This window comes from Chironomus tepperi, unplaced genomic scaffold (genome assembly GCF_022539635.2).
Source record: "Chironomus tepperi strain 1889 unplaced genomic scaffold, CSIRO-AGI_Ctep_v1 contig_365, whole genome shotgun sequence".
Lineage (NCBI taxonomy): Eukaryota > Metazoa > Arthropoda > Insecta > Diptera > Chironomidae > Chironomus > Chironomus tepperi.
The window spans coordinates 415,014-430,405 of NW_027226487.1; the positions used below are offsets into that span (position 1 = coordinate 415,014).

At 33.2% G+C, this 15,392-nt stretch overlaps 1 protein-coding gene and 1 long non-coding RNA gene across 3 annotated transcripts in view; one reads left to right on the forward strand and one right to left on the reverse strand.

Moving 5' to 3' along the window:
* The window catches only part of LOC139095600 (uncharacterized), a 54,361-nt gene extending 43,375 nt beyond the window's left edge, over positions 1–10,986 (forward strand). The window contains exons 2-6 of one of the 2 annotated variants that reach the window (XM_070646985.1): positions 966–1,349; positions 1,862–1,967; positions 2,917–3,098; positions 4,214–4,327; positions 5,727–10,986. In XM_070646985.1, the coding sequence (XP_070503086.1) occupies positions 966–1,349; positions 1,862–1,967; positions 2,917–3,098; positions 4,214–4,327; positions 5,727–5,821 (881 nt within the window). In that variant the 3' untranslated portion in view covers positions 5,822–10,986. The remainder of the gene's footprint in view (positions 1–965; positions 1,350–1,861; positions 1,968–2,916; positions 3,099–4,213; positions 4,328–5,726) is intronic. The other variant, XM_070646986.1, reaches the window with a different exon arrangement.
* Positions 10,987–13,167: 2,181 nt separating this feature from the next.
* On the reverse strand, positions 13,168–13,759 carry LOC139095575 (uncharacterized). The gene is made up of 3 exons (XR_011544881.1): positions 13,642–13,759; positions 13,499–13,552; positions 13,168–13,249 (listed from the first exon to the last, which is right to left on the reverse strand). It is a non-coding gene; the product is annotated as an uncharacterized lncRNA (long non-coding RNA).
* Between the last annotated feature and the right edge of the window lie 1,633 nt (positions 13,760–15,392).

Consider the following 15,392-nt stretch of genomic DNA (forward strand, 5'->3'; position numbering starts at 1 on the left):
TGATTTCATTCTCGGAAGGTTAGCTGAGACATTAATCAAATATTTTGGAAGGACATAGAATTTTAATCTATATATCATGTGAATTTCTATGGAAATTGTTGGACATTGAATTTTAGACAATAAGGAAGTATTTAGGTGGAATTTCTAAAATTAGGTGGATGGGGAGTGACATTAGTGAATTATTAAGTGTGGCTACATGGAAAGGTTCAAGGTTGATATGAATTTTGTGTATTTAGAGTCAAATAGACTTGTCCGTCCACAATGTGAAACATATTTTATCTCTGACGTATATTTGAAGGATTCTGGAGGCTGGAGTGCAACGGGGGCCCATTTGTCGCTTTTAGAGAACGTCTGTAGACAGCTCTATCTTTCGATAACTTCTGCTTGTTCGGGATATGGCAAGATTATCTCAAATTAAAGCATGATCTTAGTCTGTTAAGGTTCCCGGCCTTTTTTGGAGTCACAATATAGTCTTTATGAATTTATAAGATTCCAGTCGTAATACACAAGGAGTATATTTGACTGAGTATCCGATTTCAGGTCAGCATGACCCAATCTCCAGGTCAGATCAAAGCTCGAAGTCGACTCGAATTTCATATGGAATCGAGTCGATTTGAATCGACTTTTGAATACAAAATCCGAGTCGACTTCGAGCTCTTGATAAGATTCAATGTTATCCGGCATGATTCTAGAGTCCAGTTGTCCTAGGACTCAATTTTCAGTCATTTCTACTCCATGTGCTTCTCTAGATTATCTCTGCTTACTTTGTGTTGCTTTGGATAAATCATCTCATTCTCCTAATACTGGCTATTTCATAATAAGCACAAGATATCTTCCAAAAATGAACAAATCAAGAATCCCCATACCCCAATCATTCATTTCATCTCAATCTGTTACCAAACAAAACTGATAATAATAACAGCAATAATAATTTCTTATTTGTTTTTTCTTACGCCTATTTTCAGATCATTGTTGCTCAGTGAGGATACAAAAAATCACAGTTCCATCCGTTGTTGTGATGGATTATGATAAAGCAAACAATAAGAAGCCATTAAATGAATTCTTTTTAGACTGCGAATATGATGTTGATGAAAATGAGAATGGATTAGTCATTAAATGGCTATTAAATGGTAATCTTGTATATCAGTGGATACCGCCACGTGCACCAACAGCATTATCGATTTTTAAGAATCGTATTAAGAAAGATTTTACTGTGACTGATGATCCGCTCAAGAAATATCGTGGAATTGCTGTGACAAAGCCATTGTTAAATTTTACAGGCGAATATTCATGTTCCGTGCAGACATTTCAGTCGTCTGATAAAAAGTCATCACATTTGCAAATAGTTGGTAAGTATTTGGTGTCTACCTGAGTGACACAGGTGGTGAAGGGTCCGCCAGGCTAGACCTGTTTTTTGACATCAAAGTGGAAGGCTTAATTTAACCTATTTTTGAACATCAAATGGTAGAAGCCAAAAGGACGCCAAATGGTGATTTAGCAGATCCTTGGCCATGTCAGACCCTTCTGCATTTGTGTCACTCGGTCTAATCAGCTCAATGGACCGTAAAGAAGCACAAAATCATCCAATAATGCAAATTTAAAATAGTTCCTTTAATTCTACACACAATAGAATATTCAGCATCAAATATTGAAGCACAGCCTTAAAAATTCAATTCATAAAACTTTTTAGTGCTTCAATTTTTGATATCACTCGACTGAATTTTCTATTGATGCATTTTAACTTTTTTGTTCCCACTGCATTATTGTCGGCCATTGCTAGCTGCCTGCCTCCATCTCAAAAATTGTGAAGCTATTGTCTATGATAATTATCTCTCAATTCTTTTTGTCTATTTTTCAACAGTGCCAGAATCACATTTTAAACTAAATTATCGTACGGACTATGAAGGAATGGTGCATATTAAATGTAGTGCTTTCAATGTATATCCGGAACCAAAATTATCGTTAAAGTATGTATTATCTACATTTATGAAAATTTTAAATACAGTCTCTCTAATTTATCATGTTGGATGTGAAATTATTTCATTTAATTTCATGAGAAATTTGACTTTTTTTGGGTTTTGTGTTGCTGATGTCATTCATGTGGTTCTTCTGGACTTGACGTTGATTATGCTGGCTCTTTAGAAATATTTTGGTGGGATTTATGATGAATTTGAATATTAAACATTGAAGAATCTGCACGAGACGACTTTTAGCTAATTTTGTCAACAAACTATCCAAATTCAAACTATTTTTCCATGGATACATCCTTGTAACTATCCCTTTTGATGAGACAATTCTAAGAACAAATGAAACAAACAATGAAAGCCTAAATATCAGCCTTTGATTCTCTTATTACTTTCATTTTACAAATTCCTGCACAATTGAAGATCAAATCGACAATAATCATGTTAAATCCCTCAAAAATCGTTTCCAAAAAGTTTACAAAAAATACCACAAAGTTTGCCATAAAGCATACAACAAAATTATTCCTTTCTATAAGCTTTTCATCCAGCAGCTCAACAAACCACCCAAAACTTTTTCTCGAATTCTCTCCGTTCACCTTTCCATCCAAAAAATTGAGCTCATTCATTTTCATGAGCAATGACGGTAATGTCGACATGCTTACATTTTGTAGAATGTGCATGACAATGACATGCATGTTATATTTAAAATTCCAGCATCAACAACAATGTGAATGACAACTCAACGAAGCATGAGGAAAATTGTCATGAAAAATTATTTTGTTCCTCCTTATTTTCCTCATCTTGTATGATTTTAATTTTGAAAAAAAAAAAAAGTTTTTATGCTCAAACTTTTGTGTATGTACAACATCCTCATGCTCCTTTATTTTGTTCCCTTTAATCTTGATTGCAAACTTACAAGTTTTCTTTTTTTTTCATGTTCATATCCTTACAGCATAAATTATGTAGAGTTAAAAAGTGATGTAAATATAGTTAAGGATACAAGAGATAACTTATATGATGCTAAGGTTATTGCAAAAATTTCAAAAAATTTTCTTAAGTCAGAAACAATAATAAATTGTCAATTAACGATGCCTGGTACGGAGTATTCAAAGAAACAGGAGACTGTGTATTATGGTGAGTAATGAGTATATTGTTAGGTAAATTTAGAGATTTTTTTTGTGAATTTAAAGTGGATTTGTGGAGTTTTTTTGGGTAGACTTAGGTAGTTTCATGTAGCATTGTCAATTCCCGTTTTAAGTTAGAGTTCTAGCTTGGGTTTTGCATGACAAAATTGTCTAAAGTCAACTAGGTTCCAAATAAAACTCGAATCCATTTCGAGCTCTGGTATAAACTTAAGGAGTTTTGTGATTAATCTTGAGATCACATACAGTTCAATCACAAGTTTGACAACCCTAGTTCTATAAAATCTCGAATTTAGAAACAGTTTGCTCGGGTTATGTCCTCGGTATGCTATGAACAGTGATGAACAACCTTTATTGTTTAACCGTACACTTCGCACAAATTCCCCGGCACACATAAATAGTCCTTAAAATTTGTGACAAAATGACGTTAAAGTTTCAGTACTGTCTTTGTGGCGGCTGTTTTTGGTCAATTTTAATGACTAATAACTCAAAATGACCTATAAGTGTCCATACTGATTATGTGACGGCCATTTTTGGATCATATTGACGACCTATAGCAGTAAACCTACATAATCTGCATTTAAGACGCACATTCTTGTAGTTTTCGACAATATTTTACATCGGAGCTTGAAGACGACAAGAATTTTGTATGAAATATTCAAGTCAAGTCGACCCGACTTCATATAAAATTTTAGATGTCTTCAAACTCTCCCTTGTAGTTTGTTTAAGACAACTACAGGCCCAAAATTTAGAATAAATTCTAAAAATTAGATTTCCCGATGTCTGCATCTCGGGTTGACTATACCCAATCAACTAGAACTAAAATCGAGAACATTCTAAAATTGACAATAATGCAATTTCAAACCCAATAGAATTTCTCGCCCACAAGCAATCTATTTTCCACACTTTTAATTTACAAAATGACTCATAAATTTTCCTTTTATACAGCACTTAAATGTCATCCCATCTATTCATACTAAAAAATCATCTTTTTTCCTATTTTTATCTCATTTTCCATTTCGAAACATTCATGCATTCGATGATTTATTGCCCATTTTACTCAATGTGCATTATTCATTTTATATGCAACAAACTATCAACGAAAAGCAGAACAAGAACCAACACTAACAGATTTTGATGCTTCAGACGAGGAAGGTGACTTTGAACTTTCATTGGAAACGGAGACTGGACTGTTAACGAATGCAAATCAACATGGAAAAGGTAAAGAAACATTTTTCATTTTTTTCAATATTTGCTTTTGTTTTTGTCAGACTATAAATGGGGTAGGATTGGGTTGATGTTTAACACTTTTGTGTCTGCATCAACCCTTGTCATTATGAGCTTTGTCACGTTGTAAATTCTACAACATTACACGAATTTTTACACGTTTTTGATGTTTTATTGTCCTTTTGAATGGGTTATATTGAGTGGAATGAGGTACTGGTCGTTGAACTGATATCTATGAATATTGGAAGTTGCTGGTTTCTATAGTTGAATCGAAATAGACGAGAATTGGTATGAGATCAAACAAATTTTTGATTGAATGTCTAAAAGGCAGGTAATAGAAGGGAAATCGTAGAAATTGATACTTTTACAGACATTACCCGATGTATTCAAATGCATTACATTGATGTTGGTTACGAACGTTAATGCAATGCATATGGTACATTTTGATTGGGTGGGCCCTTTCCTGAGTAGAATGGGCTGTGATTAGTTCGATCATATGTCTAGTTATAGATTTAACATTTAATAGGAAGTTACACAATTGTCAGACTTTTTGGCAAGTCTTAGAAATTTGATATCTATATCTACATATATGGTCGATTAATCACAGTCTGTTCTATTCGGGTGAGAGCTAAGTTTGATGCTTAGTTACAGCTACTAAGCAACCAGCACTGTTTTAAGATTAGAGTTCCCAAAAGTCTCGGTTTCGACTACTTTTTGAGACCGAGACTGAGAAAAGGACCAAGAACGTGACTAAGACTGAGACTGGGACTGGGATCAGGTCCTCGATTGACCACTGAGGGTGACACTGAGAGACTAAGACTAAGACTTAGACTGAGACTGAGATTGAGACTGAGACTAAGACTTAGACTGAGGCTGACACTAAGAGACTGAGACTGAGACTGAGACTGAGACTGAGACTGAGACTGAGACTGAGACTGAGACTGAGACTGTGACTGAGACTGTGACTGAGACTGAGACTGAGACTGAGACTGAGACTGTGACTGAGACTGAGATTGAGACCGACTACATGGGAATTTGTATTTGAAGTCTCGATCTCGAGATTTGTCGAGACTATAAAGATTTAACCTCGATCTCGAGAATCCTCACTCAACACCTCTCAATATAACTCAATATAACCAATTCATACACCATAATACTCCCCTGCCTACCCCCCAAGTAGTCTGTCAAACTAAATGAATGATTGTAAATTGCTTTGTCTCTAATTGAATTTTTTGTTTTGTTCTCTATTTCCATTTTTTTTATCATCCTGTCTGTGCCTCTCATTCACACATGTCAACGACATCAATAAATGGCAACATTCAACAATTTTTTCTCTGTATTTGCCTTTTGTCATCTCGAAAATTGGATTAAAAAAAACAACAACAACAAATAGACCAAATGGCATCATCGTCAAAGCCATTTACAATCATATTTTTCGAGTGCTACATGATACTATTCTTCACAATATTTATCACAAAGCTTTGTTGAGATTGGATCTTTTTATTGCGATATCATCACAAGAGCCACTTAACATTCACAAACGATCATAATGAATGTAAAAATATAAATGATGAGTTTAATGAACAAACTAAAAGTGATGATGGATATGGACGTAAAAATTATTATCGTATTATGAAACGATGGTGGAAGCGAAATTTTTTATGGAAGTAGATTTTAATGTATTGAACCTTTAAGTTCATTATTATTAACGAATAAAAAGATTCATCATCAGTTAATGTCATTTGATGAGATGACACAAAATATAAAAGGAACTGTTTGTGGCGCCTAAAGTTCATAATAAATATTCATAGAATCACATCCACACACACTCATACATATATTTTTTGACAGGGCTAAATATTGGTGATGATTGGGAAATGGAAGTTGTTGATGGATAATTTGGAGCTTAATTGAGTGTATTGATAGCTCTGAAAGCACACGATGCAGAAATGGGCGAACATTTAGCCACAGACTAGCTTGACTCTAGCCTGAAATCGGATTTCATCGAATCTGAGTTATGACTAGAGAAGCATTGACTTGGGACCAGTTGTTCGGCCATTTCTACTTCATTTATTTTCCTGGCTGCTCGGTGATATTCAAAGAATATTTCCTGAGCAGCGTAACATTGAGCAATGTCCAAAATAACAGCTTATGCAGTAAAATAATAGCAACAGTTTAGTGTCGAATAACAGCTTTAAAGAATGAGCAATTGACCTCTTTGCAGATGCGCGAATAGCATAAATCAGTTAATTAATCGACAATTCTTCTTCAGGTCGGCTTGACTCTGACGTGTATATGGTACTAAGAATGAGGGTCATGCCGCTCTGGATCTGGATTTTAGATCAATTAACTGATGTGTGCTCTTTAGGAAAGTTCAAGCTGTTACAGATCCGTTTAGTTACCTAAAAAGTACATCATGAGATAAATTTGGATAAAAACCAACGTAAAGTTAAATTAAATCATAAAGATTCAGGCTTTATGTAGCCTATAGACAGCAAAAATTCGATTTTGAACAATCCCGAACAGCACATTGAGGTAAATTTCAATTTTTCGCTGAAAAATTGACCGAAAATAGTCATCAAGGCAATTTTACGTCTTATTGCTAATGCGACAACCTTACAGTGTCCTAACGACTACATTGTGCTGTTCTGGAACATTTTCTTAATTGTGCCTTAAAGGTAATCTAGAAAATGTCGACTAAATCACCAACAATATTCATCAAAAGCTTCCAACTTTCCCAATCAACACCACAAAAAGACATGAATAATTAAAAACTGATTGAGATATTAAAGAAAAGAAAATAATAATTTAAGAATGAATATAAATGTTTAGGAACATAGTTCGCTACATTTTAGATTTATTGATGGAACAAAAAATCCAATGAAAAGAAAAAAAAGAATTTTGAGAACAAGAAAATAAATAAAAATGCAGTGCTTGAAATGTTGTCAAAAAGAGATGAAGAGATTTATATTTTGAATGACTTACAAATAAGGATGGATTAATGGATTTAAGGTGGAAATTTTGTTTACTGTGTAGAAATTTTGTTTTTCGCTCAATTTAAGCTATTTGTCACATTTTCTGACCCATTTATCAAACGTAGAGAATATCCCTCAAAATGCATATTGCAACAGTCCACTTAGCAACACAAAAGGGGATCATCAATAAATTATCATTTTGTTAGATAATTAATTTCCTTTTCAAATTATTCAGAAAATTCATCGATCGATTTTTGTGCATATTGAATATTATGTGCATTTAATTGGGGGGAATCTGTAAGTGATGTTTGCTTAAATATTCAATTTTTGGGTTCCTTATTCTCAACTTTCATTGAACTATCTTACAAAAGAACTCAATTTTTAAGTTCCTGACCATAGTTCCTTCGAAGGACTCCATTTTAGAAGTCCAGGGAGCACAGTGAGTTCAGTGAGCTCTGATTGACTAAAGGTTGAAGGTTAAGGGATTATAGTCTCGAAAAATGCAAGCAAATTGAAGAATGTTGCCCAAAAAATGGTAGATGGAGAGATACTTACCTCAAAACCCTACTTATATGAGCACTTAGCTTGACCCTTCTATAAAATCCTCTTAAATGGTTGACTTCACTAATAAAAGGATTCAATAATTCTGCAGAGGGTGCCAATTATCCCTCCCTGGCTACAATCCACTTAAAACAGACTTCAAGATTTAACCTAACAATTGAAAGGGGAAGTTGATCGAACTGAGTCTGTCTAGCTACATGCCTAACTATAAACGACTTCAAAATCTAATATAATAATTCATGGAGGAGTTCAGAAGTTGGTTGACCCTCTCTAGCTTTACGCTACTTAAAAATGAGTGTAAAGTCTAATGTAATATTAGAATATATAGGAGTCGGCTGACCTTCCCAAGCTAGACACCACTAAAATACGTCTTTAAAGTTTAATTCAATGGTTTGAGGATGAAGCAGGAGTCGATTGACCTTCCCACATCATCTACACATCATTTATAAATGACATCGAAGTCAATTCCAACAACTGACGGGAAGAAGGAGGGGAGAGAGGTTTGAAAGAGTCACCTAACCCTCTCAAGCTACTCGCCACTTATGAGCGTTTTCAAAACCTAATCCAACAATTGAGAAAGGGAGGGGCAGGAGTACCCAAACCCTCTCAATCTCCACGCCACTTATAAACGACACATCAAAGTCTAATCCAATAATTGTGGGGGGAGGCTTTATTATAGCTGCATTAATAATGTGATACAAAATTAACAGTTTGATATGTTATAGTGAATTTGTTGCTTCCGGGCTAATGCTTTTTGTATGCAAAATTATCACACAATTTAGATGCAATTATTGAACAAGATGAAATATTGATTTATTGGTAATATTCTGTTGTTTGGAGATGAATAAATTATATTCTATGAATATAATTTGGGTTTGAAATTTAACACTAATTTTAATTGAAATTTTCTGGAGAATAGATTATTTTGTTGGAATTAATTTTACCTTTGATGAACTAAAATTGATTTGGCTTTGATGGGATTTTCATTGCGAATATATGTTGACTAATTGGAATGATTTGAGGGTATAGGACGATATATAGTTCATAATCTATGTAATCCCTATTGATATATTGTAAATTGGATCAATTCTGTTGAATTTGTTTTGAAATTGAATATTTATGGATTGATTGTTGATTTTTAATGGGTTGTAAGGTGCTTTGGTAGAGGAATTCTCTTGTTGATTGCGATAAATTGACAATTTTTTGGTTTTATTGGTCTTAATATGGAATGCATTTGGCTAGAATCATAGTAATAGCTAAGCAAAAGAGTATGGTCGCTCTTAGTAAGATCTGATGCAGCATAGTCTCAATATACAACTCTAACATGAGGTTTTGTGTTCAATTCTCAATTATTGAAGCCCAAAGCTCGAAGTCGACTTGGATTTTGTATGAAAAAGTCGACTCAAGTCGATTCAACTCCATATAAAATATGCATCGACTTCGAACTCTGTTGAAACCTGACTTGTCAGCCACTAAAATCCATTATTAAAATACTAAAATTCTACACAGTAATAAAATCAGAAAAAAAAGTATTTTAATTGAATTTTTAGACACAAATCAGCTTATAAAGCTTAAAACTTCCCAGATTGAACAAAATAAGTTAGAACTAGTCATGATCTACACATTACCTTGTCATCAACTAGTTTTGCCCTATTTTCATCCAATCAGGTTCCTAAAATTTCAATTAAAAGCATTTCCAATTCCACCTTAAAAAGAGCGAAAGTCAAAAAACGTTTAGATTTGAATGATGAAATTTATATTGCCAGAAAAAAGTAAATAAGTAAGTTATAATTACAAGAAAAAAAAATATACAAGCTGTAGTAGTGCTTTGTGAGAGGACATAGGGATATTAGGATATGAAAACAAAATGACATAAAACTTTTTTTAGGATATGACATGACCGTAAAAATAAGAAAAATAGATGAAGGAGGGAAAAGGTTTTTTGAAACTTTAATGATGAAGCTTGCATGATGTGATGTCAGTAAAAGCACTGTTAAATTTCATCATTAAAGATTGAAGACCAGGTTCTTTCCTTTGATTGAGTTTGGGGTTGTGTATTTGGAAAATTTTGGATCTTAATCATCCGATGAGTATCTAAAGTATGGACTCTCAAGGCAAGAATATCCAGTGTCTGTCTAGGTATCGATCAGAGCTCAATTTTGACTTGGATTTTGCATGAAAATGTCGACTAGAGTCAATCCGACTTCATTCAAAATTTGAGCTTTTTTAAGAATTTTCACTAATTTACGGCTATTTCTAGACTGATTCTAGATCCTTTCCAACCTCGATTGATTCTCAGTCCCTGACAAATGCTAGACTGAATTAGTTCTTTCTTGAGCTAGAAGTTGAGTTGTATGGACTCGACTAATTTTAAATATCTTCAAGTTCTGCAAATTAGTACAGAATTCTAATTGAACTCCTGTTAACTTGATAAGTTGTGCGTTAAGCTCAAATAACGAAATCTTGTTGCAATGACATTCATTTTCCTTAGAACTTGAGTTGTGAATCGGCTGTTTTCGGTAATTTAAAGTCTTCTTCAATCGATAGGCGACTGCTAGTAGCAGTCTGTTGCCGGTTCTAGGTATTTACGATCTCTGATCGCGGCCGATGGTAAGTGCCATCAGTCGCCGATGGAAGATATTATTCGGTGGTCTTTTGATGATTCAATCAGGTAACTCTGCTTAGAATTAGACATACAACCAGTTAAATACAGTCTTATTCACACGGAAATTCAGAGCCACAGTTTGAAGGCGACTCAGATTTTAGAAAGGACAAATCTAAGTTGATTTCGAGCTCTGATAAAATTGAAGTCAATTTCAAGTTTTGACAGAAAAACCAAATTTTCCAAATACATAAGCCTCAACTTAACAAATAGATTATGATGGGGTGGGACTAAAAAAACATAGAAAAATTTGGTGATATTTTTTCAAATATGAACGAAAAAAAAAATAAAATAAATAAAAAAATGTGGGATTAAAAAAAGTAAAAAATTAAATATTATTATTGAAAAGAGATAAAAAATGTGTTTAGATTCCTATATGAAGATGATAAGTGTTATTTGCTGTATTTTAGACACTTAAGATGGAATAAAATGATTAAAAAAAAACGAAAAAAATTATACACACACAATAAAAAAGGAGATGAATAAATTTTTAAATAAATTTACAGATGAAAAATCTTTTTTTTGTGCTTATTTCTTTCAGAAACCACAAATGACATTTGCAGCATAAATTTCTTGATACCAAAATTAATTCGTCTTGATTTCAAACATATTTCAAAGTCATAGATGAAAATGAGCAGCCAAATTGACGAGGGTCTGACAGGAAGCATTTGTCAATTTTTTTTCTACCATTTTTTTTCTCTTTTTTGGCTTTAAAATGTTTTGTGCTGACATTTTCATCTGCAAACTTCCGTAGAATTCGAAATCCGTATTATTGAAGACAATGATTAGCAATTCATGCGTTACTGAATTATTTAACAGACTGAAAATAAAGAATTGAGAAGTTTGTGTTTCGACTGCTAAATATTTTAAGGATTTTTTTGGGATTTTTGGAATTTCTGTTGAAAAATTTTTGTTTCTCTTTAAAACTGTTGGGTCTTTTTTATGAATGACGACATACCAAAAATCGAATTTGATGTTACTTTACAGTTTCAGACTAGAAACGCCTCGATATCGACAAATTTTCGAAATTGAGTCAATCTTGAGATGTTTTTGCATCTCGTCTTGATCATCCTTATCTAGGGGAGTAATCCAGCACTAAAGTCTTTAACATTCAGAACTGGCAGAAGCTTTTGAAGGAAATAACCAGCTTTTGATGTTCAGGCAATGATTCCAATTAAGCCTTAACCAAAGAAATCAGAAGTAAGTAAATAAATATTGAAAAATCTTATCAAATTGAAGAATTGACCCACAAAACCTTCTTAATTCCCCAACTGTCTCCAACTATTTAACCCGATTTATCCAAAATTTCCATTCCTCATCCATAAAACTTACAGCATTCCACTGCAACTCCATCAAAAAGGCAAAAAAAAAAATCATCTCATTTCAAATGCCTTACTGACTGTTTATAATGATAAGAAGCAACAAGCATGCAAACAGGAAAAATTCGTATGAAAAAAAAAAAAAAATCCCAAAAGTACTTTCAAGTTTTCACACTCTCATGTCAATGACTTCATTCATCATGTGATGACTGTAAAAAAAAATTCTTTTAACTTCCTTTAGTTTTTTTGTGTTTTTGATGCAGAGTTGGCATTGAGTTGTTGGATACAATGTGTTTGGTTTGGGATTAGTCGTCGATGGGTGACTTGACAATATTTTAGGGATTTTTCACGAAAAAGGTCACGAAAAAGCCTTAAAGTGTAAATTTACCGGGATTTTACCCATCGATCGATGCTTAAAGAGCATATTACGATACCATTAAGATCACTAAGGACCGTAAGACTCAACATACTCTAAGGTATGCACCGGAGTACCCAAAGTCACTCAAGTCAACTCAATCCAAGGTCAAAATCATCAAACTTGACGAGAAACGCAATAGAAACGACCCAGCATGAATCTTGATCTACAACCCTGAAAAATCCACTCCATCCCATGATGACTGCACACAGTGAGACGAAAACAAGAGAATAATTAAAATGTTGAAAGAATTTTTACACCTCCTCAACAAAAAAAGGAACAAGGAAGTGTTTTAATGTGAAGGTGTGAAGAGGTAAAAAATGAGTAGTATTTAGAGTGTTTTACAGCCGCACATGTACATTTATGGCTCATGAAAAATTCTAGAGCTGAAATGAAATTTATGTGTGCTTCATATGTTTCCGACTGTGATAATGTCATAATGATTTATAAAGTGTGATTAAATTCAAAATTGCTGGCACTACAGGAAGCTTGCCCGGTTTTTTTGAAGTTTAGTCGTGAAGCTTTTTGAGGAAAAAATTTAAAATTTGCTTAATTCCCGAGTGGACACGTAACTAGTTAAATACTAGTAATTTACTTGCCTATCAATTACCGGTTACTGACCAATGCACTGGCCAAAGGAACTTGACATTGGGACGACTAATGACATAAGTGGAACGTTCCATATAACTAGACATAAGTACTGTCCCAATGTCTAGTTAGTGTCTAGTCGAATGATCTGAAGCGTGCGGTTAGTGAATGCATAGAGCTTTATTACAAAACTAATTTAAATTCTCAAAAACCGTTAATATCATAATTTTTCCTGTGAATAAATTTAAATAATGAAAAGTCGTTATTTATACATAGTTAACATTAGATTTTATTTTATTTATTTTAATTGTTTGTCACTGTCACTTTTTTGTTTTTATATTGTTAATGCAGAATTCTTCATCATGTTTAAGATCCAGACCCGTTTATTAAGATGAGCTAGAATGAAAAAGGTTAAGTTAGCAATAATGTACAACAAAAAAATATGGTTGTAATTATAAAAATCTAAATTTCTGCGTAAATTTTAATATAAATTGACATTTAAACTAAAAGTTTTGCATATAGAATGATTTTGATCATATTTTTATGCTACATAGTAAATTAATATACCGCACATGAAGAAAAATCGAAAAAAAAAAATGTCACTCCATTTTACACAGAATCTTCCATTTATCACTGTTTTCATACCTTTAATTACTCAATTTGTTGATCAAAGACGTTGTTCTACAGGATCTTCAATGTCTAAAAATAAAAAATGTGTAAATATTTTTGGATTTTTATATTTTGTCCGTAAATTTCATGTTTATAACTAAAATATCAGCAATATTTACCTTGATCCATTTTTTGTCCAATCTTTAATGTATCTTTTGTTGTTCTGTCCTTTAATAATCGTTAGATTATTTTGTTTAGTTAATTTATGTAAAAAAATTGATCAGCACATTTTTTTTTGTTGAACTTTTTTTTAGCTTGCTGCTTTTCCCCTAGAGGGGAAATCACCAGAAAATTTTAAAAATATTATGACCGTTAAAAATACTTTCTGTATGTCTAGATAAAGTCCAGTTAATGTCAAGTTACTTTGTCTAGTAGTGTTTGAACAATCAAATGGCAAGTAGAGTTTCGGTTACTATTGGACATTAACTAGCTGTGTCCACTCGGGATTTATAGCCAGTTTTAAAGAATATTTCAAAACAAAATATCCAGCATAAAGCTCTAAACAATGAAAAATCACAACTAAAAGCTCAAGCTCCTTTAAATTTATAGCCTTAAATCTTCATTCTGACATATTTTTTTATGTGTTCCTAAAAAGTCGCTAGCTTTACTTCATGAGATTTATATCCATTCACAATAACATTACTAAACTTGACAGTAGTAACAAGAGATTTATATAAAGACCAGAAAAAAAATATTCTCAGACCTTATCTTCCATTTCATCAAAATAAATCAAAAGCAAGCTTAAAGTTATGAGGATAAAAATTGTTGAGCTGAAAACCGACAAGGAGCTTTTTTGGCATGAAAATTTGAGAATATTAGAGAAATTTATGAGATAAAATGACAAGTATGATGAGCACATTTTGAAGTGATTGATGCAGCATAAGATGATAAATTTAGTAGACTTATAGCTACTTTTCAAAGATTAGGATAGCTCTATGGCTAGCCAAACTTTCCAATTACGAATATTAAGCGCATCGCTTCCTGGAGATACTATGGGCCTACTACCAAGGACCAATAACCCAGATGACATCAAGCATCAAAAAATGCTGTGTAGAGATTGCGTCTAACCGACTTGATGTCATTTTTACATCAAATCCAGATTTACAGCTTACTGATGCTGATTTATAATTTCCATGAATTCCATTGATTCCACCAAAAACCCATAAATTCCATAAGTTCGATAGTTTCTGCCAGATGATCCACTCGCTATTTTTCAAATTATACTTTCCAGAACAATTTTTAAGGGACACTTATCTTGTATTACATCAGTAATGGACAATATGTGTGCTATGACACCTTATAGGCTGCCCATCTCTGGATTAGATACTCTACAACTAGCCAAGTTTTTATCATATCAGAAGGTTTCGGGACAAAAAAACTCTTGCATACCCTAACTGGCAAAAAGACCGCTTTTAGGTACCGTAAAGGTCTTTCTGAACCATGCTCTTTGCCTGCTTACTTACTTACTTCCTTGGCAAAAGCGCATGGGGGCCCATTGCCGCATTTAGATAAGATAACTTCTGTCAGTTTCTAATTCCAAGCACATTTGCATCATTGCTCACACAGCAATCTCATGATGCAGCTCTTTGGTGTACCTAGAATTCTTTTTGCCTGCTAGGGATATTGAAACTCTCACCCAGAAAGGAGAAACTAGACCCTATAACTCCTCCTGGATACGCTTTCGTTATATTCTACATATACATCCATTTACCTTGATTTCAATATAAAATCATAATTTCTCACACAAAAATTTCAAATACAGACAAGCTGAACAAACAAGCTAAAAAAATCAATTGTCGACTGAAAAAATGTTCAAGAAACACAAAAACAAAAAAAAACAAGCAAAAATTGAGAGAAGAAGACAAAAAAA